Below are 23717 nucleotides of genomic sequence, written 5' to 3' on the forward strand. Positions count from 1 at the left end.
GAATGGGATGTCCGGATCTTGCTGCAAATCACAAGATCACAAATCAAACACACTTAGATTGATGGCTAGAGTTTCATTGTAATGAGATTCAATTTATTAGAAGTAGCTTAACTTGAAGTAGGAGGACACAGTACCATATATCACATCAGTTCTCTGCCAATAGGCTTATTGTGCATTAGTTTAAAAAGAATGGTATCCTCGTTTACATGATTAAAAATCTACTTATTTGCTTCTCTTGGAAGAACAAAGCTCTGAGCACCTTAAGAAGACCATCCTTTTTGGTTCATCTCGCTTAACTGTTTCAGAAGTGTCAGGATGTGTGGGTGAGTCTGGAGGGCTGAGCTCGAAGTAATGTTTCTGTTTTCCCAAGCGGGCGCTGGCATCACACAGGCTCTGTTGCATGACACCTAGCAATGGCTCACACAGGTATCCGTGTAGTACCAGCACTAGTAGCTGTCTAGGCTGTTTAAATGGGAAGGCAAGTACATGCTGATACATAAGTATGGTGTTTATTTCTGTGGCATGAATTATGTACAAGTTAAAAACCACATACTGTTTTCAAGACAACTGTTCTCAGTAGATTAAATGTAGGCAGTAAAATCTGATGAGTTACTGTTTGTGTTCCGAGGATGGGGTCTGTTTACCTCTTCTTCCTTGATTGTTGAATTTGTCCAAGCGCTACACATCTTACTGTTTATCCTACATTAGATAGGGTTAGGTAATGACTGTACTAGAATACCATTAATCAAAGGCTCAGTCTCTTGAAATAAAAATTAGAGTTCTAGCTATTCGCTTCATTTTTAGTGTTCAGGGGTGTAGGATCCATAATAACGGTTACAAGGTTTATACTTTCTGGGTTTTACCCATGTTCTAGTGCAAGCGTAGAGAAACGGTATGTTCCTTTACTGATTGTAGGTCTGTTTTGTTAGGTATTTCTGAACTGTTCAGACATTTTTTGGAATTTATATACAAGATAGAAACCAAAGAAGCCAGAGAAAATCCTTATAAAACAACTTGGTTCACAAGCTAAACAATTTACAAGCAAAACCCTTAAAATTTGAAGTTCAAGTTTTGTGTTCATATTTTGTAAAGCGCCGTATTTTTGGTCATTTCAGGTGGAAATACTGGTGCTTAAACTATAACTCTGGTCAACTTCATTAGGATCCAGATCTAGCTATTGACCTAGCTGCTGTTGTAGGTGTTTGGTATGTTTTGGAATGCTTCTTCCAGATCCTCTTTTTCACCAAAAACCAGGATGTACTGCAGTATCCGTCTGTGTCTCAGCAAGATGAAGTTGCCAAGGCTGGTTGCTCTGTCGGTCAAAGCTGCTGACCTATGTTTCCAGCTTCAGCACAGGGTGTTCACTCCTTCCCAGAACTAGCTAACTGCTGTCCTGTAGATAGCATCGAGTCAGTATTAGGCTAAGGATGATAAATGTATGTATCTTCTGTTTTGAAAAGAGACATATAAGAGTGTAATGTGTTTGTGTACTTAACATGACAAGGAACTACTGTCAGGTATTTGCTTTACTGGATCTATTTCTGACTTGATTTGCACTTTTTTTGTCCTAGGTTCTTTTAGTTCATTTTTACTCCAACTTTGTTTATTCTCACAATCTGGCCCAGAATGCAAACTCAAAACAGATTTTGACACTGCTGCATCTTCTAGGGAGTCAATAGCTATTATTCGTAAGTACTGATTCACTGTAATCAGTAGTTTAAGGAATCTGAAATGTTTTATCTGTAGTGGACTTTAAACAATCAACAGAATTACTGTTAACCTTACATATGCATACCAGCATGGACATGCTAGCACAAGCACACAGACTTTTCCCCTTCCCATAGGCAAGTCCATTGATACCCAAATTTGAAGCAAGATGATGATGTAAATAGATGATAGGTGAAGTTTCATTAAATGGTTGAACCAAGCTAGTGGCTTGCTGGTAAGAGAGAGGTTGGTTTTAATTCTTCCTTTCTGTCACAAACCTCATGCATACTCCTTACCGGGGACCAATTACTTGCATTATCATTTACCTCTCTGAATTAGCAGCAAAATAACCCAGAAGAGAAAGAAGTGAGTTGTTTTCTGTCAGTTTATCAAGATGGAAGGGCTCACCCATGCTTGACTGAGGTGGGCACCCGTGTTTGACCAAGGGAGCAGATGGGACTATGAGGCAGGAAATCAGAGGGGTAGTTGAATCCTGTCTCTTATCAGAAGCTTCTACATGTGCTTCATTTTCTCACAATGTTCAAGTTCTTACAAATCTCACTAAGAAGACAAGAAACCTGATAAGGACAGAGATATTACTGGGACTCCCAAAAAAGAAAAGGTTGGACCTCGTGCTTTGTTTGGCATCAGAGTTCAAAAATTGTCTCTGAACTGGAGAGACATGGATTTGATGGATGCACCAGTCGGTGGATGAGGAGTTGGATGGTCACACTCAAAGAGTTGCGGTCAATGGCTTGATGTCCAGGTGGAGACCAGTGACAAATGGTGTTCCTCAGGGGTTGGTATTGGGACTGGTGCTGTTTAACATCTTTGTCAGTGACATGAACAGTGGGATTGATGTACCCTCAGCAAGTTTGCCTATGACACCAAGCTGTGTGGTTCAGTTGATACTCTGGAGTGAAGGGATGCCATCCAGAGGGACCTTGATATGTTTGAGAGGTGGGCCAGTGTGAACCTCATGAAGTTCAACAAGGCCAAGTGCAGGGTCCTGCAGCTGGGTCAGGGCAATCCCAAGCACAAATACAAATTGGGCAGAGAATGGATTGAGAGCAGCCCTGAGGAGAAGGACTTGGGGGTGTTGGTCGACAAGAAACTGAATGTGATCCAGCAATGTGAGCCTGCAGCCCAGAAAGCCAACCATGCCCTGGGCTGCATCAGAGGAATTGTTGCCAGCAGGTCAAGGGAGTTGATTCTCTCCCTCTGCTCTTGCGAAACCCCACCTGGAGCACTGCATCCAGCTCTGGGGCCCCCAACATAAGAGGGACATGGACCTGATGGAGCAAGTCCAGAGGAGGCCACAAAGATGACCAAAGGGCTGGAGCACCTTCTCCTAGGAAGACGGGCTGATTCTATAGAATACAAAGCCCAGTCTTTCTAGGTTTCATTGATTCTGATGCTGGGTTTGACTATTCTCTTTTAATTGTATTCTGGCAGTTTTAAAATTAATAACAAAAAAGAAATCAACTGAAGTACTACCACTCTTTTAAATTTGTGGAACTATGTTTTGACTTAATGTTACTTGACCTGAATTTGGGATAGCTTTGGTCTTGTGGTGTTGCCTCTTTTAGAAAGTTAACTCTTAACCGGGACATGTGCTTTGCTTTAGTTTCACTTTTTTCCAGTTTTAAAGAGTGGTTATTCAGCTCCTCATTTATCTTCTCCTTCCAGTTTGCTTGTATTCTCCCAGAGGAATTCTCCTACACCATTTTTCCTATTTGAATAGCAGTAATTGCCAGAGTTAGAAAGAAAATATAATTCCCTGTAGCCTCTCCTAAATGTTTTGTGGTGTTCTATCTGCCGCTACCTTTATAGTCTTCCGTTCTGGCTCTGTGTTTATCATCTTCTAGTGTTTTGCTCCGATTGAGCAGTCTAGGATTATCTGGAAAACCATTTTGATTTCCATTACTGAATGTTCTGTAGTGGTACCAGCTGATTCACTTACTGTCACCTCTGACCCTCACAAAATGACTCTTGTCATGCTTCTTGAGCACTGGCACATGTTAGTCTTGTACACATCGTTCAGAGCTAAGCCTAGTGGAGCCTGGAAAACTGTAAGATCTAGGCACTGAATATCAGTTTATGACTATATGAACAATTAGTACATGTGCTTTTCTTAAGGTCCAGTGTAGCTTTTTGATGGTGCTGTGTGAAGTACACTGTTTTAGGGTTTTTCATAAAGAGCTGTAGTGGCTGTGTCTAAATTCCTAAGTCCTGTTGAGTTAGTAAGACTTGATATTAATCCTCACTAGTGTAGATCAAGTGGTTTAAAAGTTGGTGTGGGTGACTTAGGTTCATATTATTATGTCTCTGCAGGAGTCTGCAGAACTTTAAGTGATGTGATTATAGTACTGTAAAGTTGGCATAATTTATATGTGGATCAGTTACTAAATGCAAGTCCTGAAAGAGGGAATTATGGTGGATAAAAGGAGTAGCTATCTAAGGGGTTTGCAGTAGCTGTACATCCAACTGAGAGAGACTTTCTGGTGACGTGATGATGAAGTCAATCTCTTGTTATCCTCTTGAGGATGCCCTTTACAAGGCTGTATTTAGGGGCCATGTTGAAGACCAGGACATCAAAGAGCATTTTGGCTTCTAGAGTGGCCTGGTTTGAGCTGGTATTATAACTCCATGCATCTTCTGTTTTGGTCTGTGTGCATTATGCGTTGTAGTGCAGTTGCACAAAATCTCATCCAGAACGTGGCCTCATACTTATCGTTAACAGCCATCAGTTGCCGAAGAAGAAAAATTCGTAGCTGCACAGTATTAAAGTGTGTACAGAGTTTTAAATAGTTTTGGGCTTTTGTTTTGAAAAGGCACTTCTGTTCAACACTGTTCAAAAGAAAGGTAGAGACTTTTAAAAACTCCACACCAGAGCCTGTCTCTTTCTCTCCCCATCCCTCTTTTAAATTGCATTGTAATTCCCACCCCTGGGCTGCATGTATGCTTTTGATTGATTGGTTTTATTCACTTACTCCAGCCAGAGAGAAGCCTGTTTTGATTTCAGACCTTGGCTAAAAGATAGGCAGGAAGAAGAATGCAACTGTGAAAATGTAAAGTAATAATATTCTGGGGCCAAGTAAACCTAATGCTCTGTGTAGATGAACATGAGCGGTGGGTGACAGTTTACAAGTCACCAGCTTGCCAACTGAGTGTCAGTTTGCATCTGTGTGCCCTGTTAACGGTCAGCGAGATCTGATTGAGTTGTTTGCTTTGTAAATCTCCAAAAGATTTGGAGTATCTTTTAGGAACATGTTCACAGATTGAGGTTTGCCCCCAAGTAACTTGCAAAATTAGTTTTCCATGTAACAGAAGTACAGCTGAGTTCTTCATGTGAGAAGTAATGCTGAAATCATGCTAGAATACATATGTGTTTTTTTTCCTTACAAAAATATTCCTACATTATTTAGAGGCTAACAGAGAAAAAGGAGTTACTGTAGATCTGCAGATGGCTCTGCTTGAACTGATGCAAACCATACCGAAAGATCAAAGATTTTTAAATGAAAACTTGACTGCAGCATGTGTATTACAGTTTATGATGAGTTTTCCTTCTCTGAGGACTTTGGGTCACTCACAATGACAATACAAAAACATTTGACTGTAATAAGAAGTGGTGACTTGGTACAGGATGGAGAGTGTAATGCAGTTAACTTCCATTTATATATTGCCAAGATATTTTGTAAAGAAGGTGGCTTTTATTTTTCTCCATAGCAGAAAAAGACACGGTTTTAAATACTTTCCTATTTGTCATATGTTGTCTGCAGTATGGTTTGCATGTAGGCAGTTCTATAGATGGCCATGAAATTTACTTAGAATGATTACAAATGTGGAAATTATGTGTGGGCTGTTAATGCCTAATGGCTCTAGATTGAAAGTATATTGTATATATTATTTTCTGATTATAAAAGAAGACGTAGATATTTCCTGATGCCAAAAGATGCTGATACTTATTTTTGTTCTGTTCTTTAGTGAGATAGAAGATGAATTCGGCTGAAATCACTGATGATGATGAAGGTAAAATACTACATTTTGTGTAACTTATGATCAGGCAAAAATACTTGTTGAATTAATGCCTTTGTAACCTGATAAATAATGTGCTTGGATCAAGACAAATTACGTTAATGGTTTTTAAAAAGCTATCTAAAATACACCATTATTGTTATTACTCATTGTATTTTCTGCTCTATGTCCTTCCCCCCTTCCAGATAAATCTTCCTACTGTAACTTTATTTGTTTAGACTCTTTGGGGAAGAAATTGTAATTTACTGGATGACTGAATGGTTCCTAGCTTAATAAAAACTTGTCTTTTGGGTGGCCTCAGCATATGCTTATCATACAAGTCATAAAAAATAATGTTGTTCTTCAAAACACATTTTCAGAAAAAGAAACATAACCTGAAAGATTGTATTATGGGTGTCATGGCTTTCTGGAGAGAGTGCTTTATCTTTCTAAACGTTCTTTTTTTGCAGTAAAAATTCCTAAAAATAATGTTGTGAAAATAGAAACAGAAAATGAAGATGAAGCTCTAGACTGCTCAGTATCATCCAGATCTGCCGAGAAGCACTCACTGGATGGCACAGTTACTTTCCTGCAGGATTCCAACAAGCGGAAGCAGACCTCACTTGGTTGTGATGGAAGCCAGCAAGATGTCTTACCCAGCGTGAAGAAAAGACGCTTTACACAAGAGGTGACTTCTCTATACATGATTCTGTGATTTTTCTGCTCATATTTTATAGGCTAAATCTGTTGCTGCTGCAAGCATAATGCCAGTCATTTAATTAGACTTGCATTAGTAATGAGTTCGAGGCAAATGTGGTTAATCCTAACCAAGTTTGCACATATTACTTGTCTGGGTATTTCTTTAAATAATGTGGGAGCAATATATATATGAAATACAGTTACAGGTTCATTCATTCATATGAAGTATACTTTTGTTGTTTGTCAGGGAATGTAGGAGCAGGTAGTGATTTGGATTAATTGACTGTGACTCTGATTATAGTCCATCTCATGTCACACAGCCCTTCAGCTGGATCCTCAGTGATGGAATCAGGGCTATAATTCTTCCTTCTGTGACACAGATTTCAATGTCAGTAAGACAAGTATAAATTTGTGTATTATTTGAAAGATAAAAATGCAGGGATGCAGAAGACTGCAGCATACCAAGAACAGAATATATTACAACTTTGGGTGCAGCATCCAACTTACGACACTCCGGATGTTTGTCCAGGCAATGGAGGAGATGCTCAGTCTCTTCCATTATCCTGTTCTAGTGTTTCACCTCTCTAGCAATCAGAGATTTTCATTAATCTTTACTGAAACTGAGCAAGTTTCTTTTTGTCCTTGTTCTTTTCAGTAGGGAGAGCAGTGATCATCTCTTCCTAGAAAAGTCTTCTGCACATGGGAAAATTGATGAGGTGTTGTCCGCCCTCAGCCTTTCGTTCCAAGACTAAAATTCTGGGGTTTCAGCTCTTCTTCAGAACTGACCTTAACATTTTTGTTGTTCTTGCGAGACTCCTGAAAGGGTAGTGTCCAGTGCTGGGTAGTCACATCTCTTCTAACACCCTCTAATGCAGTGTAATGACCTCCTGTTTCTCACACTCAGCACTTTATTAAAATAACCTAGATTCAAATTCATCCTCTTTTGAATAACTTCAGACAGACCCTGGGTTATATTTAGTTTGTGACCTACTCTGATTCACGTACCCTTTTCGGCTGTTCTGCTACCTAGGCAGTTATTGCGTGTCATATTTGTGCATTTCATTTCTCCTTTTTAGCCATAGCTCTTCGTATTTCTTTTGCTTGACTGTTGTCTCTCTGACTTCTCGGGGCTGCTTTTTTCCCTGAGTGCCTGTGGTAGGTAGGTTTTAATTGTATTACACTTTCTTTCTTTTAATTTCTCTGTTTCTTTTTATAATTTTTTACGTGCATTCAGATTCTTAAAAAAAAGCTTCATAATGGTCTCTGAACTGTGCTTGGGTTGCATTTTACTGTTTGCCTTTAATAAATTTTTAAATTTAGTTTGAAATTAATTAGAACTTTGGACTAGATAATATCAGAAAGTGACCCAGTAACAATGAGGAAAATTCATTCTTGAGGGACCCCAAAGAATCAGCATGTTTAGTTAAATAACCGACCAGAAATAGTCCTCAATCCTAACTACATTTTTTAAGTTACTTATCTAATACCAATATTTTGGTTTAGGTGATGACTTCTTTAACTATTCCTAATTAAACAGAGAACAAAATGGTAATTCTTTTTGAGAATATTGTGCTGTGTAGTATATTTTTTACTACAAGTCACACAGGCATCTGTGTATGGTATAAGCAGAGGTGTATGACTTATATAAGTGTACTGTTGGGCTGGTGATTGTGTTACTAAATGACTTTCGGAAGACATTTCCCTTTTATTTGTTAATTCCGATTGTCATTCCATAACCAGAAATTAATTTTCTCTCTTTTTTTAAAGTGTCAAAGATTTAAAGAAGTTGCAAAAGTTTATTTACAGGACATTTCCAAGTTCTCATGTGTTTGATAGAACCTCTTTAAGTGGTTCTTGCTCACGTGTTTATTATTCTTTAATCATATGCTAGAATAGTATGCTCTGTATTCTTACAGATGTTTAGACTTTGTTTATTAAGCATAATAAACAAAGTGCTGGACTTTAGCACTGAACAGAGCAATAACTAAACAACTTCTAAAACTTGGCTTTAGGAGTCAGAGAGATAATGTGGGAGACTATTTCACAATTACTTAAATTGGTCGATGTTTACCAAAATACTGCATTTTGCAAATGCTCAAAGAATGCATATAATATAAAAACTTGCTATGCAAATGTAGTATCAAAAGCACTATTTTATGTAGATTGAATCTCATAGGACAATATCTTGCCTATTTGTTTGATGGCACTTTAAAACTGATCATCTTAAATGGGTGTAGTATTATCTGAAATACATTGATGTTTAAAGATCAGTGTACACAAAATGGATTTTAAAGTATTACATACTAGTTTAATTGGAGAATTTATGAAAAGCCATGTATTTATGCTGTGAATAGTGCTGTTCCCAGGTGGAAACTGTATAAAGACAAGATAATTGGAAGCAAAAGGAAATAAACCAAGAATATATCTGAAACAAAAAGTCTTTAAATGTAGGCTCGTGTTGTCATCCATTAGTTAAACAGTGACTATATGTTTCTGAAATGCAGATAACCAAATCTGTTCTGCAAGAAGATCCATACACTCTGAGCTGCATTAGTGAAAACACAGAAGCTTTGCTACCATCACAGCAGAGATCTGCTGTAGTTCTTAGTATGAACACTTCTCCTCCTCCAGAGCAATGCATCCAAAACTGATAACGCAGACTTTCACAGTACTCACTTCAAAGTGCAGTAAGATAAATGAAGACAATGAATTTGTGCTGTTTAATACACATTCTAATATTGCTGTGCCCTGGCTCTGTGTGAGGTATGCATTAATAGATGTTACCCCCACATTGCCAAGTTTTATTGCGTAAATAATTAGGGAAAAGGTACAGCAGGAGTTCTGATCAAAACTGACAAGCAACTGGTGGCCTGTGGCAAGCTATTTAGTAGTGAAGGAATTGAATGAATCGTACTCCATACATGAAGGAATATTTGTAATATTCCCTGTAAACAGGAGTTAATGGAAGAACTAGCTATTTAGGTAGCAGATCACAGTGTATGCATAAGAAATGTATTCTCCAGAACTGCAGTTTTGTTTTGTCCTTTTATCTAAAATGGTAAAAGAAGTTTGTAATTTGGTCTGGGTGTCTGACTGGGAAGCAGAAGTATGTTTATTGTCAGTGGAGATTTTAATGACCTGCTTTCAGGTGATGTCTATTTGGGAGAGTTCTGTTGCCATCTGGAAATATCTCTGTTTCTCCACTGGCAAGTATAAGTGGCGTATGACTTCAGACCCAACGTAGGACCCTGTAGTTAGGTGGGAGCAATGTGGATCTCAGTTTGCTCACAATTCTTTCTCTTGTGTTTTGTTATTTTACAAGTCACAAAGAGCTGATTTAGTTAGGGCATATCATACCACTTGCTGGGGTAAAAGTCACCCTTTAATAGCAGGTGGTGTTACAGGACTTTAGTTCCTTGCTGTCCTCCTAGCAAATGTGCTGTATGAGTGGGACTGGAAGAACAGTCTTCTAAATGGGATCTGGACATCAGGTGTAAGCCCGCCATAGTTAGGGATTCTGCAAACATCTGTGAAATATATTGCCTTTGCATTCATGTTTTCATTTTGTCACCTGTCTGTCCATACAACTTTGGATGTGAAAAGCATGAGGTTTCATATATGATTGTTGGTTGTATGATGTGAATGATACTTCACATCTTCAATTTAATTGAACCTGCTGGTTTCTAAGCTTGGAGCGGAAACCAGCTTGTTTTTTCTGAGCCTTTTTTGAGTATACATTGCATTAGAAATTGAAAAGTAATTAGATGCAGTTTGTCACTGCAATAAGCGGATGCCAAGTGTGAGTGCACATAGGGACCCCATCAATTTAATGAGTGTTACAGTTCTGTTTTTTCAGAGGAACTTTAATTCAAGTTCCCCACTGTAGGATGTAGCAGGGTCTTCACTAGGATTTCAAATTGCTTGTGGCTCCCAGGTCAGACCTCAGGTCTGTGTTTCATTTGTTGCAATACTCAAATTCAAATTCTGTGGGGTTTTATCTGATTAATGTTCTGTGGAACAAGCCAAGCAAAATGTTTTGGTACAGTCTTCTCTAAAATCTGTGAGTGTTTTCTCATGTTTGAATTCTGTATGTTGGATTTTGGTTCTGTTGTATCTGTTTAGCTTCCTAAGCTTCTATTTGCAATATCCATGTGTTTGCAAGAAAACCCAACCCACCCAAGCCCTGCATATTTGCAGTGGGTTGGTGAAAATTCTTGCTTTCCATTTCAAGCAGAAGAGTTAGAAATTATTGAAAACAGTAATCCCTTAAGTGATCATTGCTGGTTCTTATATAAACAATTTAGAAAATTGGATACCCATGAGTCTAAACTTCCTGCCTTTCAGAAATAAATAAATCTTGGGCTTCCCTTTCTAAAAAGGCAATACCAAGGTGCTTTTCACTTTGTTCTTAAATTTTTATTATTTAAATTGACTCTTTTTTCTTGTTTTAATTACAGTTCACTTGAGTAAGAAAAGCAGCATAATTTGGGTATCTAGTATATAGCCTTTGAGGTATTTTCAAAAGCTAAACCAAAGAGAGTGCTGGAATGTTAAATGCAGTTGTTGGAGGCAGTGGCAAGGTCACAAGACCAGGAGTCAGAAAACCTAGATTCTATTCTTGGCTCCGCTGCTGACTTGTTGCCACCCAAATTCTTTACAGCCCAAGATCCTCATATGCAAGGTGAAGCATAATGATACTTGATTTGTGAGAGCATTTAAAGCTCTGTGATTTAAGACTTCTAAGGGTTATTACTGCGTTTCTATTCCATGGAGAAAACCATGACCAAACCAACCAAACAAAACCACCTTCCCTAATACTTTACTGTCTTTTTATTTTTTTTTATATAATGAACTTGCTGATTCTGATGTATTTAACACAGCTAAGTCGCCTGGAGAAAATTTGACTTTGCGTATGTATGCAGCATATTTATAGCTAATATTTTGAAGGTGGTCTTACTAATACAATATTTATTCATTTAAAGGGTCCCCTTTCAAACTTGAAAACCAGAGATACTGGCTCACCCACTCAGGTAAATGCAGAGCAGCCAAACAAGAACAAGAATTCTAATGTAACGTGGCTCTGTGAAGAAGAATCTTTCAGTGACATAACCACTCCATCTTACAAAAAACCTCTCTATGGCATCTCACACAAAATCACGGAGAAGAAGAACCCACCAGGAGCAGAGCAGTTTGCTTCCTATGAGTTGTTTGAAAAGATCAACCCCAGCAGTCCCTTGCCTCTTCGGACTTTGAATGACCAACGCAAAAGGGACTCGTCTGCAGCCATTGCTGTAACAGCAGCCACCACAGATTCTGACCCAAATATATATTCTTTGATACAGAAAATGTTCTACACGCTTAACACCCTCAATACCAATATGACTCAGCTTCACAGTAAAGTTGACCTGTTGTCTCTGGAGGTTAGCAGAATTAAAAAGCAAGTCAGTCCAGCGGAGTCCGTTGCAGACTTCAAGCCCCCCCCGGAGTACCAGCTGACTTCTGCGGAGCTCAAACAAATCATGGATCAGAGCACATCAGGTGGAGACCTTGCTTGCCGGCTGCTGGTGCAACTCTTTCCAGAGCTTTTCAGTGACGACGAGTTCAGCAGAAGCTGCAGCGCATGCGGCTTTCTCAACAAAAGGAAACTTGAATCTCTTCACCTGCAGCTGATCCGTAACTATGTGGAAGTTTGTTATCCTTCTGTGAAGAATACAGCTGTGTGGCAGGTGGAATGTCTGCCTCAAGTCAATGACTTTTTCAATAGATTTTGGGCTCAAAGGGAAATGGAAAACAGTCAGCAGAATGTGCAGTCGTCCAGTTTTTATGAGACTGAGCAAGTCGAATCCTCCCATTTTATCGACGATAAAGAGCAGGATGAAGCTCTGTCCTTAGACAGGAGTAGTGCCATTGCCTCAGATTACATGCTGGATGCTCAGGATCTCAATGAATTTTTAGATGAAGCTTCTTCTCCAGGGGAGTTTTCTGTTTTCTTGTTGCACCGATTGTTTCCAGAACTCTTTGACCACAGAAAATTAGCTGAAAGGTACAGCTGCTTTGGAGACTCTGGAAGACAGCTGCTGGATCCTCATCGGCTTCAAATAATCCGTAGGTACACTGAAATTTACTTTCCAGATGTACAAGAAGAAGAAGCCTGGTTGCAGCAATGTGTGCAGCGAATAAACGATGAGCTTGAAAACACATACATGGATGGAAGTGAATGCGATCAGATGAGAGATGACTATTATGATTCTTCTAGTTTACCAGATGATGTGTCAATCATAAAAGTGGAAGACAGTTTTGAATATGAAAAACCAGGTAGACGCTCAAAAAAAATTTGGCTTGTACCCATAGACTTCGACAAACTTGACTTTCCCCCTCCCGATTTTGATGTCCCTGTCCCAGATTACCTGTTGAACAAAGAACAGATTAAAAGCATATACGAAAGCAGTCTTTCCATAGGCAACTTTGCCTCGCGATTGCTTGTTCTCTTATTTCCTGAACTGTTTACTCATGAAAACTTACGGAAGCAATACAACTGTAGTGGATCTTTAGGCAAGAAACAGCTTGACCCCACTAGAATTAAATTAATTCGACATTATGTGCAGATACTGTACCCCAGAGCAAAGAATGACAGAGTGTGGACATTGGAGTTTGTTGGGAAGCTTGATGAGAGGTGTCGACGCAGAGACACGGAGCAAAGGCGCTCGTACCAACAGCAACGAAGAATCCATGTGCCAGGGCCCGACAGGAGGGAATTTCTCAGCTATGTAATAAACCCCGAGAGGTTTCGAGAGGAATTTGAAGGGCCGCCACTGCCGCCAGAAAGAAGCAGCAAGGATTTTTGCAAGATACCACTTGATGAGCTCGTTGTTCCAAATCCAGACTTCCCTGTGCCTTCTCTGTATTTGCTGTCTGATAAGGAGGTAAGAGAGATAGTGCAGCAGAGCCTGTCGGTCGGCAATTTTGCTGCCAGGCTTCTTGTAAGACTCTTTCCCGAACTCTTCACTCCAGAGAATCTCAGGCTGCAATACAACCATTCAGGTGCTTGTAACAAAAAACAGCTCGATCCTATCAGGCTGAGACTGATCCGTCATTACGTGGAGGCAGTTTACCCTGTGGAGAAAATGGAAGAAGTATGGCATTATGAATGTATACCGAGCATTGATGAAAGATGCCGGCGTCCTAACAGAAAAAAGTGTGATATACTGAAAAAAGCAAAGAAAACAAAAAAAGTGACAGATTCTTTAAATTCCTAAGACTTTGACCACTAAATTATTGTCAGGATTATGCTTTGGTTTAGACTGAGGGGCCTGTCAGGAGCTGAGGGTGATCAGCGTCTAGGACAGTCAGGCGCTAAGTTTGTTGCTTTTTAATGTGTGTGTTGCATTTATGTGGGCACCGCAGCAGTGGGAAGTGGCTTACTACATTTGTACATGGGTAAAGACCGTAAGTCATCAATGATGGCACTATCAATGACTTGCTAAGAGCACGATTTACACTGGTACATGTATTGAAACTGTATTACTCCACTCCCCATTTCTGCATCTTCTGGTTTTTATCACTTTCTAATAATAAACAATTTTCTTTTTAAATCATTGTGCTCTTCAGGGGCAGTTTTTCATTGTACCCTTCTAAACAAGTCTTGTAACTTAATTCGGAGTTTGAAATTTAACCTTAATTTCAATTTGAAAGTGCCGTGTTCACTGGAAATCATTGGAATATTGGACTTTGTTTCTGCAGTAATTGCAGTTTCACATTTGTTCTGTTCTTGATGATACCGAGATATTGAACATAATAAAACCATGTCAAAGAATGGGTCAGAATGGTGTCATTTGCATTTTTGGCCATCACCCAGGTTTTATTTCCAAACCCAAGAATGAACTGTTGAGAAATGGAGATGTGAGCACAGACACAACGTGAATTTTTGGTTGATGGTTTATTTTAATCTTGACACGACAAGCTTGATCCTGCCCCTGTGAGTTCTTCTCTTGTTTTGTCCAGTGTCACTGCTGGTGTGACAGAGGATGTTTGAATAAAGCGTGTCAGAACAGACCCAGGCGTGTACCCATGGAATGTCTTGCCGTCGCCTGCTTGCTGCTGTGTTCTTAGAATAGCAAAGATATTTGCTAACAGCAGAAAGACCTGAAACAAAAACTTGGAAAAATTTTAGACTTTACTATCAAAATCATGATTCCAAAGGTTTCCAGTGTTCATACTGAATTGCAGATATAAGAAGTATGCGCAAAGATAGGTTTTGTGATGAAATTCAGTGTTTCAGGATCCCCTATTGCGAGTTGTGGTTATGTAACTCATTCTTTGCTTAAATGCAGCAGCACCTGGATATTTTGGGTGTAGGAATATTGAATTCCCTCACTTTGCCAAATTGATTTAGTGTAATTGTAATTAGTAGCTATTTGGAGGCATAACTGTGTATGTATAACTTAGGTTCATACAGTCGAGTTTACATCATTAATATATTAAAGTGTAACAAAGATCACCCTGTACCTAATGTGAATTTGCTGTATGACTTGTCACTGGAGAGTGCTGCTTTAAAACTAGTTTGTCTCTTCTCTTTTTCCCTCTCCTTTTTTCCGTTCTTTTAATACTGATAGAAATGGTGAGAGAGAGTCAAACATGAATTTTTAAGACAGTAAAGACAGTGATCGCTTACTGACCATCGCTGGAACACCTTAGAGCAATTGTTGATGTTGTCTGTGGTCCTTTTTTGTTGTTTACTTAGATGGGGTCATAGTGTCAAATTTTAAGCCAGTTCCAGTGTAATTCTCTATTTTAGCAGTTGTAAGAAAGTACAAAATACTTGTATTTTTACTTACAGATTTTTAGAATTTACTGCTCGTAGAGTCATATGGATCCCTTTCTTTTAAAAGCAAAACAAAGCGGTTTTTTTTTCCTGATGGCAAGAACTAGTAAAAGTATTATGTTAAACTGGGAGTAAATCATAATAGTTAGTAGCATTTGCTCATTTTCCCCGTACGCTAGCAACATTCTCAAAGAATGTATGAAGAAAATCGTGAATGTACTAAATAATACACTGATACCGTTTATATCCATACAAATGTTTCCTGTTGGTTTAAATAATAGCAGACCATGCACAAGATGGATATCAAAGCAAATATGGCTATAATAAAAAATGAAAACAGTTTACCAAAGATAAAGAACTGATACCACAATGTCTGCATCTTTCATTTTAGCATAAATTTAGCAAACTGAATGTATCAGAAACCAAGACTTTCTCTTGTAATTGTATGCTACCTAGCACCTCTGTGAATTTTTTTACATGCACTTTTATGGGAGATAAAATAATTACAGAAAATATTAACAACTGCTTAATCTGTTGTTGTGAATAGCTGGCCAGAAGGTAAGAAATGCATTTTCTTATCTTAATGTCATACGTGTTTCGCCACTTAGTGATGTTGAAGCTCCCAGAAGACTTTGATCTGCATTAAGCTTTGCTACAATTGACAGATGTTCCTAGCTAGCATGCAAATTTGAGATATACTGGCTTTTACTGTAGTTGTTGACATTAAGTAAAAAATGCAGGCAATTCATATTATCTAAGTAGTGAAAAAACAATTTTCACCTTTTAAAATTACATTTTTGAAAGTGGGTATAGAATTTAATTGTTTTTTTCCTCTTAACTTCTGATTGTTGTATACATTCCTTTTATCTCACTCTTCACAACCCTTTCATGATTTGTTTGATTGTATGTTTTATGACTGATATCAAGAAAATACAGACATACGAATAGTGATGTAGTTCACTAATGAAAGCTATTTCGGTGCATCTGAAGTACAGCCACTTCATCCAGTTGGTCAGTCTTGTAAATAAATTAAAGGTATATTATTTTCATACAAGAGGAATGCTGTCTGGTGATTGCTTGAGTACAAGCAGGAAGTTTTTCTTACAAAGTCTGTTACTAAGGTCTGAGATAACCTCAGCTCTTCGGGCAAAGCATAAATGAAAATACCCTGGTTTGCTATGGCCATTTAAAAATATTTTTCTCTTTTTCCAACTTTTTTTGTTTAAAAGAATAAAGTTGTAATTTTGGAAGTGAGGCTGTCATAGGAAGATTGCTAGATATTGAAGTGTTTGGAATGTGTGTAGCCATGCACACACTGACTTGCTATGGATGACTATTACTTTCTACCTACCAGGTCAGTAAACCCCGTTCAGGTGAATATTAAGTGTCTCTGTCAGCTTCAGGTAAGCATTGAATAGCTGACTTCTAACAGCTGTCTGAAAGAAACGGTGCAATATAACTATGTATTTTTGTGTCTTGCGCATTTCCCACAAATTAAAAACTTACTTAGAAGCTGTGTAAAAGATGCAAAACAGCATATCAAAAGGGAGATCAAGTATGCATCACTTTATTGCCTATTAACTGCATTCAGCTGTCAGGATCAACGAGTCTGCAAATGAGAAAAATCTTTACGTGAAGTCAACCACTTTGTCACGCTGATGTATTACAGCCACCAAAGTGTTTCATGTTCTACGAAATGTTTGTGACTGGCTTTTTTCTTATCTTCAAGATGCATATAATTTATTTGTAGGTACACTTTTTTGAAATCTGTCATTTGTTTCTTTTCAACTATTGTTTGATATTTATATTGTGTTATAGCAGTGAGAAACAGAGGATCTTGTGCTTGACACTCTGCAAAGGCACACCAGGTCTGATTTCATGCTGGAAGGGGATAATATGAATTCTACAGCCCCAAAAGCACAGAAAATAATATGCAGGTTTTAGTCATAATTTATTTTTATTCAGATTTTGGTTTTGCTGATTAAAGGGATGTGAAACAGCTGGGAAAATCAGTCTTAAGCTTGCCTGTACTGAGGGTGGGGTGTAAATTGACAGGTGTTCTTACTTAACTGTGCACATTTTGGTTGATTGCACTTAAAATCTATGGGAGAACAAGTGTGGCAGGTTCAAGCCTACGGTTTTTCTGAGTAAATGAAACAAACTCCATCACTGCCATTGCCAAGACTACTTCAGTTCCTTGGTTTGACTCTTGATTTTTTCCATTATTAGTGCAATGCAATTAGCACCAACAGTTCTGGGGTTTTCTTCAGGAACATTCTGAAAACATTGCTTTCAAATGTGCTTGAAGTTGTTTAAATTGAATAGCTGAAGTGATGGTTTGGTTCCCTCTCCTAATTCTTCCTTCCGACTGTCTTTGCTAAGAAAGACAGAAAAAGAAATAAATCTGCGTGTTTGTCTTCATTCTTTCCTACGTACTTTTTTGTCCTAATATTAAGATACATTCCTAGTAGTAACAGTGCTTTTGAAATGCTCATTTTACCCTCTCCATTATAGAAGTCATTCATCTAAACTTCTCGTGGGTAGTGATAGTTTAATTTCTTATGGAAGTTTCTCACAGAATACTCATCACTGTCTTCATCACAGCTCAGAGATGCTGTTCTGAGAGGTCATCTCTCCCACAGCAGGGCACTGGCTGAAGGAGCTGCTCTGGGTTGGCCAGTCCCAGGGCTGAAGGCAAATGACTCCTGACAAAATCAAAACTCTGTCATACTCACGTTTTCCTTCTACCTCATCTGGCTGTCAGGAGATTGGCCTGTACACTGTTTTCATCCAGCATCTTCCTTTCCATTTTTGTCATTTTCTAGTTAGTAGCCGTAAAAGAGTGGGCCTGTGACATGGGCAAACCACCTGCTTACTCCATCTCCTCATCTGTCCGTGATGGGGCTGTGGTCCCCACTGAGCATTTTTCTTTCAGTAACAACTCAGAAAGAATTTTGTTCTCACAAGATGGGAAGAGCTGTAATAGAAAGGAATTAAAGCTGTTCTGGAGAATACAACGTTCTTTTCACACTTATCTCTCCCCCCTTCCCCCCAAGATAAACAGGAGTAGAACAAACCTGGTTTGTTGGGGGTTTTTAAGTAGGTTTTCGTTATTTTCTGTCTAAAAATTTGGCAGGACTTCCCAGACAAAAAAATGGGCAAAATCATCACGTGTGCAATCATGCTAAAATTTGTGGTAATGGATGGAAACAAAAGGTGATTACTGAAGACTGGAGGAAGATCAGCTAATTAATATCTACACACACACAAATCTCAAGTAATCATTCCCAGTTTCCTTCTCAGATTTCATTATGGCAAAACCACTGCTTGTCATTGTTTCTAGAGGCATTTTGTAGTCTTCTGTGTTAGTGCTCACTTTTCTGGGAGGCAGAATATTCCTTTAATCAATAGACTTTCAGGAATGTACCATTTTGATTGAGCTCATAAAGGCAGTGTGTTAGCAAGATCTACAAATGTTTCCTGTGGAATGAAAATCCAGAGGTTACTTGCCAGCAGTAAGAACGAGTCACTCAGTAACATCAGACCCCACATTTGAAATCTGGTTCCTTGTATAAAACCTAGAGTTTGCGTTTATGTCATGTAATGTCCTTTGTCTCTTGCTCCCTATTCCTCCTTGTTCCAATAATTTAGAAAAGCCAGGGTCTCCCCGAAGTGCTTGTCTGTATGTGCATTGAATGCTGAAGCACTGGAAACTGAAGAATTTTAGCTTCAGCAGTACTCAGGTTTGCATGGCTCCCCCACATCCGCCTTTTGCATTCCTTTCCCCATGCATGCTGTTGTAGAATGACCACCACAATTGACCTGCACAGGCTGTTGAGCACTGTAATTTGGTAGGTGCTGCAGGTAGACTGTCCTGTTCTGACATGCCATTGCAGAAAGAGAAAAGGAAACGACCCCAAGAAAGAAACAAACACAAACCCACAACCAAACAAACCTTCCAATCAGCCAACCATAAACCCCAGAAACACTTCGCTTTCTGTTCTCTGGAAAATAGAATTGCCTATTATTTGGTGGCGGAACAACAGAGGGATGAGAGTATAACCCCCCTCTCTGTGGTAGGCGGCAGAACCCTGAACCTAGTCAGAGCTTCAACACGCGCCTGCCTTAGTTGACCAGGCTGACTCCTGCCAGATGCAACAACTCCTGTGTGAGCAATTTCCATCACAGGATCCTCCTGCACCCTGTTCCATGATGCAGGCTCTCCCACGGGCAGCAGATACTGCAGTGTGTAACATTGCTTCTGTAGCAGGCAAAACATGCAAAGCTGTCAGATGATGCTGTGTGCTCTACCAGTGACACTGGGTCCTGAACCCACAGCCTGGTGGTGCCTGCCTCTTACAGGATGAGGCAAAGTCTTCTGGATCAGGTCATCCCTCTGTGCAAGGGCATAGTCATCTTAGCAGCCCCTGGTGAACTTGTCAGTCACATCTCAAGCCATCCAAACCTCCCTTTATCACCTCTCAGCAGTATCTCCACAAGGAAGCCCTTACGTAGAGTTCTTCCACCATGCAAAGAAACAGCAGATGCTTTGCCAGTTCATCTGATCAGACACTTGACCATGTTATCAGATAGACTCCATCCTTAAATTCATGGCTGATGAAGGGAAGATGCACAGCTGATGCCCAAGCAAGTTTCATGCTTTACACACAATCTATGTGAGCCAACCTTGTCTGAAAGCCCTCTTGAATGGCTGGCAAAAATTGGCTGTGATGTGCTTGTTTTTATACCTCCCAGATCACGTTGGCTCTGCTCGCCGGGCACTCAGCATCAGTCATTAACCAAGTTTTGTCTTTCTTTAGCTCACAGATCAAATGTTTAAAGGCTGCAGAAACAAGCACAACCTGCTCAGCAATGTCTGGCCCCAATAAAAAGGTCTGATCAATAGAGAAGCTTATCCAGGACAGATCAATGCAGCCAAGCAGAACAGCTGCTCACTTTCCTACTGTCATGGTTTTCGTCTGAGATCACCCTGACTGTGACTGAAGCTTTTCTGAAGCAAACAGGTACAGTTCTCTCACCAAACACTGAATCCACAGAGGCTGCTCTCACCACCATCATAAGACTACATAGGAAGTCTGCCTTTCTTTTTCTTCATTTTGCTGATACCACTAGTGGCTCAACACTTAAAACCTATGAAAGCCTGTTTCCACCTTCATCTGTCAGTGAAGACCTGGTTTTGGTAGTTGTAGAGTAAGAGAATGGTTTGAATTGGAAAGACCATCTAGTGCACCCCCCTGCCACCCGCAGGGACACCTTCCACTAGACTTGCTCAAAGCCTCATCCAGCCTGGCCTTGAACACTGCCATGGATGGGGCAGCCACAGCTTCTCTGGACAACTTGTGCCAGAGCCTCATCACCACCATAAAAAATACCTTCCTTATATCCAATCTAAATCTGTACTCTTTCAGTTTAAAACCAGCGTTCCTTATTCTCACTACAGGCTTTGGTAAAATGTCTCTCTGTCATCATGAGGAAAGGGCTAGGTCTTGATTGCAAGCTCTTGTCTACTTCCCAGTAGTCCAGTAACCTTTTCCAGAAGTTAAAATCTAACGTTTGGCCTAATATTGTATTTATATTTTGTCATGCTCAGGAAATTACCCTGCCAGTGCTCTTCCTTAGTCAATGACTTTCAGGGTTGCAGCTTTCCTGCTCATCTTGGATGCTAGGCATGAGTGTGTGTTTGTTGTTGTTGTTGTTGCTGATTTCATTCTACACAAAACGGACCCTTTCAGAAAGTTAATTTCTTCATGTTTGTCCCTTGGCTGTCCCCAAGCCCCAAAGCATCCCTGTTGTTTACGAGTGGGGTCCTATTCTGGCCCTGTAATCTCTGGTGTGAAAGCTGCCACTGCTGGAGGTGACAGGCAGCGTGACTGTATAAACTGACAAGCACTTGACAGGTAATGAATGATTACTGACCTGCAGCTGGAGCTCACTGATGTATTGCTTGTAACACATCTTTCTACTTGCTTCTCTCAGCATCCCTGGAGATTATGTGAGCCAGTTAGAATAGCAATGGTAAGTGGAATTCAAGAACAGAGGATGCATCTCATCTGTTTATGTCCATAGCACTTGGTGCAAACTCCAAAAGAATGGAAACAGCAATGCCTGCAATGAAAGTACAGCCTGCCATGTTCCTCTGGGTGCTTGCTATGCTGAATCCCTTCACTTCTGTAGTGTAAGGGTCACCAAAATCCCCTAGGGAATCTTGCCAGGATCGTGTCCTGTTAAGAATCACAAGTGACCAGAAAAGGTCACTGTGCCATTAGAACTAGACATGTATCTGCATCTTTACACAGCTACACAACCATAAAAAAAGAAAAAAGCCCAAACCAGCACAGATTTTAGCTAGAAAGTATTTCAGATACCACGCTCAGCAGCCACCACTTCCAAGGCTGTGGGCAGCAGCAGGTACAAGTCAGAGTCATCAAGTAGCTGTTGCCAGTTGAGCCCAACAGTTCCCATGCACTCCTAACCTGGTGGGCACCACAGCTTCCTCTCACCTCAGGGATATTTCATGCAGTCATTGCTTTACCAAAGCTTTTGTGTGTACCTGATAGTCTGATGCTTTACCAGAGCACTGGGTTTACTTTGGGAGCAACAGTTTCTTGCCTGCCCATTTAGGTTTCAGAAACACCAGAGAAAAAGTGCTCTGGAATATGCTCCTGCTGCCTGTTCTGGGCTATCTGCTTTCCTCTGGGCTCTCCAGATTAGGTTAGGTGCAGATCACAGACTGGATGAACAGTAGCTACCTGCTCCTACTGACCAGCTTTCCTGTAAACACACACCTGCATGTGGCTGCCTAAACATATATAAAACAGAATAAAAGCTGTCTGCACCACGTTCAATCAACAAGTTGCTTGTGTTGGGAGAAGCTTATGTTCAATGTTACACAAGTGTGAGTGGTTACTCCTGTCCTAAGTGACGGTATTTTCCTGTAGTAATACAGGAAGGTGGTTTTCATTACATTATGGCCTGACCTTTGCTCACATCTTTCTTTACACCACCTGAGTATTAAATACTCTTCTAAGTGCCACACTGAAATTAATATGTGACAAACATATTTCATTTTTCTCTGCATGGTTACATGAAGAACCAGCAGTACTATACCTATCCTCACTGATCTGCCTTCTCCATGAGAGCAGAATCTTGCTGCCATAACTGATTTATAACCTCCTGACACAGCTGATGAGGGAGCCAACTATGGAAGGCACCCCACTGGACGTGTTGTTCACGAACAGAGAAGGACTTGTGGGCGATGTGATGGTTAGAGGGCATAGCAACCATGAAATTATAAGGGGGTTCAATTATTGAAGAATTAAGAAGGGGGGTCAGCAGAGGGAAGTCTGGCCTGAGCCCCTTGGGAGACAGTCCTGAAGGGCACATGAGTCCAGGAAAGCTGGACATGCTTCAAGAGGGAAATCTCAAAGGCACAGGAGCAGGCCGTCCCCCTGTGCTGAAAGATGAGCTGTCAGGGAGAAGGGGGGCCTGGCTGAACAGAGAGCTTTGGCTGGAACTCAGGAAAAAAAGGCGAGTTTATGACCTTTGGAAGAAGGGGCAGGCCACTCGGGAGGACTACAGAGTTGTCATGAGGTTATGCAGGGAGAAAATTAGCAGCACCAAAGCCCAACTAGAACTTCATCTGGCTACTGCTGTAAAAGACAACAAAAAAATGTTTCTGTAAGTACGTGAGCAACAAAACATGGGCTAAGGAGAATCTCTGTCCTTTACTGAATGCAGGGGGAAACGTAGTTACAAGGGATGAGGAAAAGGCTGAGGTACTTAATGCCACCTTAACCTCACTCTTGCTGGAAGACAAGGCCAGGATGTGGAACAAAGCCCCCATAATCCAAGGGGAAATGGTTAATGACCTGCTACAGCACTTAAACACACACAAGGCTATGGGGCCAGATGGGATCCACCCAAGAGGGAGCTGGCAGAAGTGCTCACTGAGCCCCTTTCCATCATTTATCAGCAAACCTGGCTAATGGAAGGTCCCAGTTGACTGGAGGTTAGCTAATGCGACACCCATCTACAGGAAGGGTTAGAAGGAGGATCCAGGGAACTAGAGGCCTGTCAGCCTGACCTTGGTGCTGGGGAAGGTTATGAGCCAGACCTTCTTTAGTGCCATCACATGGCACATACAAGACAAACAGGTGTTCAGGCCCTGTCACCATGGGTTTATGAAATGCAGATCTTGCTTGACTGACCTCAAGATCCCCCTTTAGGGGGCCTATAAGGATACAGGGGGGCTATAACGATGCTGGGGAGGGACTCTTCGTTAGGGACTGTAGTGATGGGACAGGGGTAACAGGTTAAAACAGGTAACAGGGGAAGCTTAGATTGGATATAAGGAGGAAGTTCTTTAAGGGTGGTGAGGCACTGGAATGGGTTGCCCAGGGAAGTTGTCAATGCTTCATCCCCGACAGTGTTCAAGGCCAGGTTGGACACAGCC

At 40.3% G+C, this 23717-nt stretch overlaps 2 protein-coding genes across 3 annotated transcripts in view; one reads left to right on the forward strand and one right to left on the reverse strand.

The window, feature by feature from the left end:
- Window positions 1-2119, reverse strand: part of LOC136015950 (uncharacterized) — a 16813-nt gene extending 14694 nt beyond the window's left edge. The window contains exon 1 of the mRNA XM_065682602.1: window positions 2034-2119. Coding sequence (XP_065538674.1) covers window positions 2034-2119 — 86 coding nt within the window. The remainder of the gene's footprint in view (window positions 1-2033) is intronic.
- Window positions 1-16439, forward strand: part of BEND3 (BEN domain containing 3) — a 22692-nt gene extending 6253 nt beyond the window's left edge. Inside the window, exons 2-6 of one of the 2 annotated variants that reach the window (XM_065681120.1) lie at window positions 243-323; window positions 1572-1688; window positions 5695-5739; window positions 6195-6412; window positions 11406-16439. In XM_065681120.1, the coding sequence (XP_065537192.1) occupies window positions 5706-5739; window positions 6195-6412; window positions 11406-13679 (2526 nt within the window). In that variant the 5' untranslated portion in view covers window positions 243-323; window positions 1572-1688; window positions 5695-5705 and the 3' untranslated portion in view covers window positions 13680-16439. The remainder of the gene's footprint in view (window positions 1-242; window positions 324-1571; window positions 1689-5694; window positions 5740-6194; window positions 6413-11405) is intronic. The other variant, XM_065681119.1, reaches the window with a different exon arrangement.
- The last annotated feature ends 7278 nt before the right edge of the window (window positions 16440-23717 follow it).

Source organism: Lathamus discolor, chromosome 5 (genome assembly GCF_037157495.1).
Source record: "Lathamus discolor isolate bLatDis1 chromosome 5, bLatDis1.hap1, whole genome shotgun sequence".
Classification (NCBI taxonomy): domain Eukaryota; kingdom Metazoa; phylum Chordata; class Aves; order Psittaciformes; family Psittacidae; genus Lathamus; species Lathamus discolor.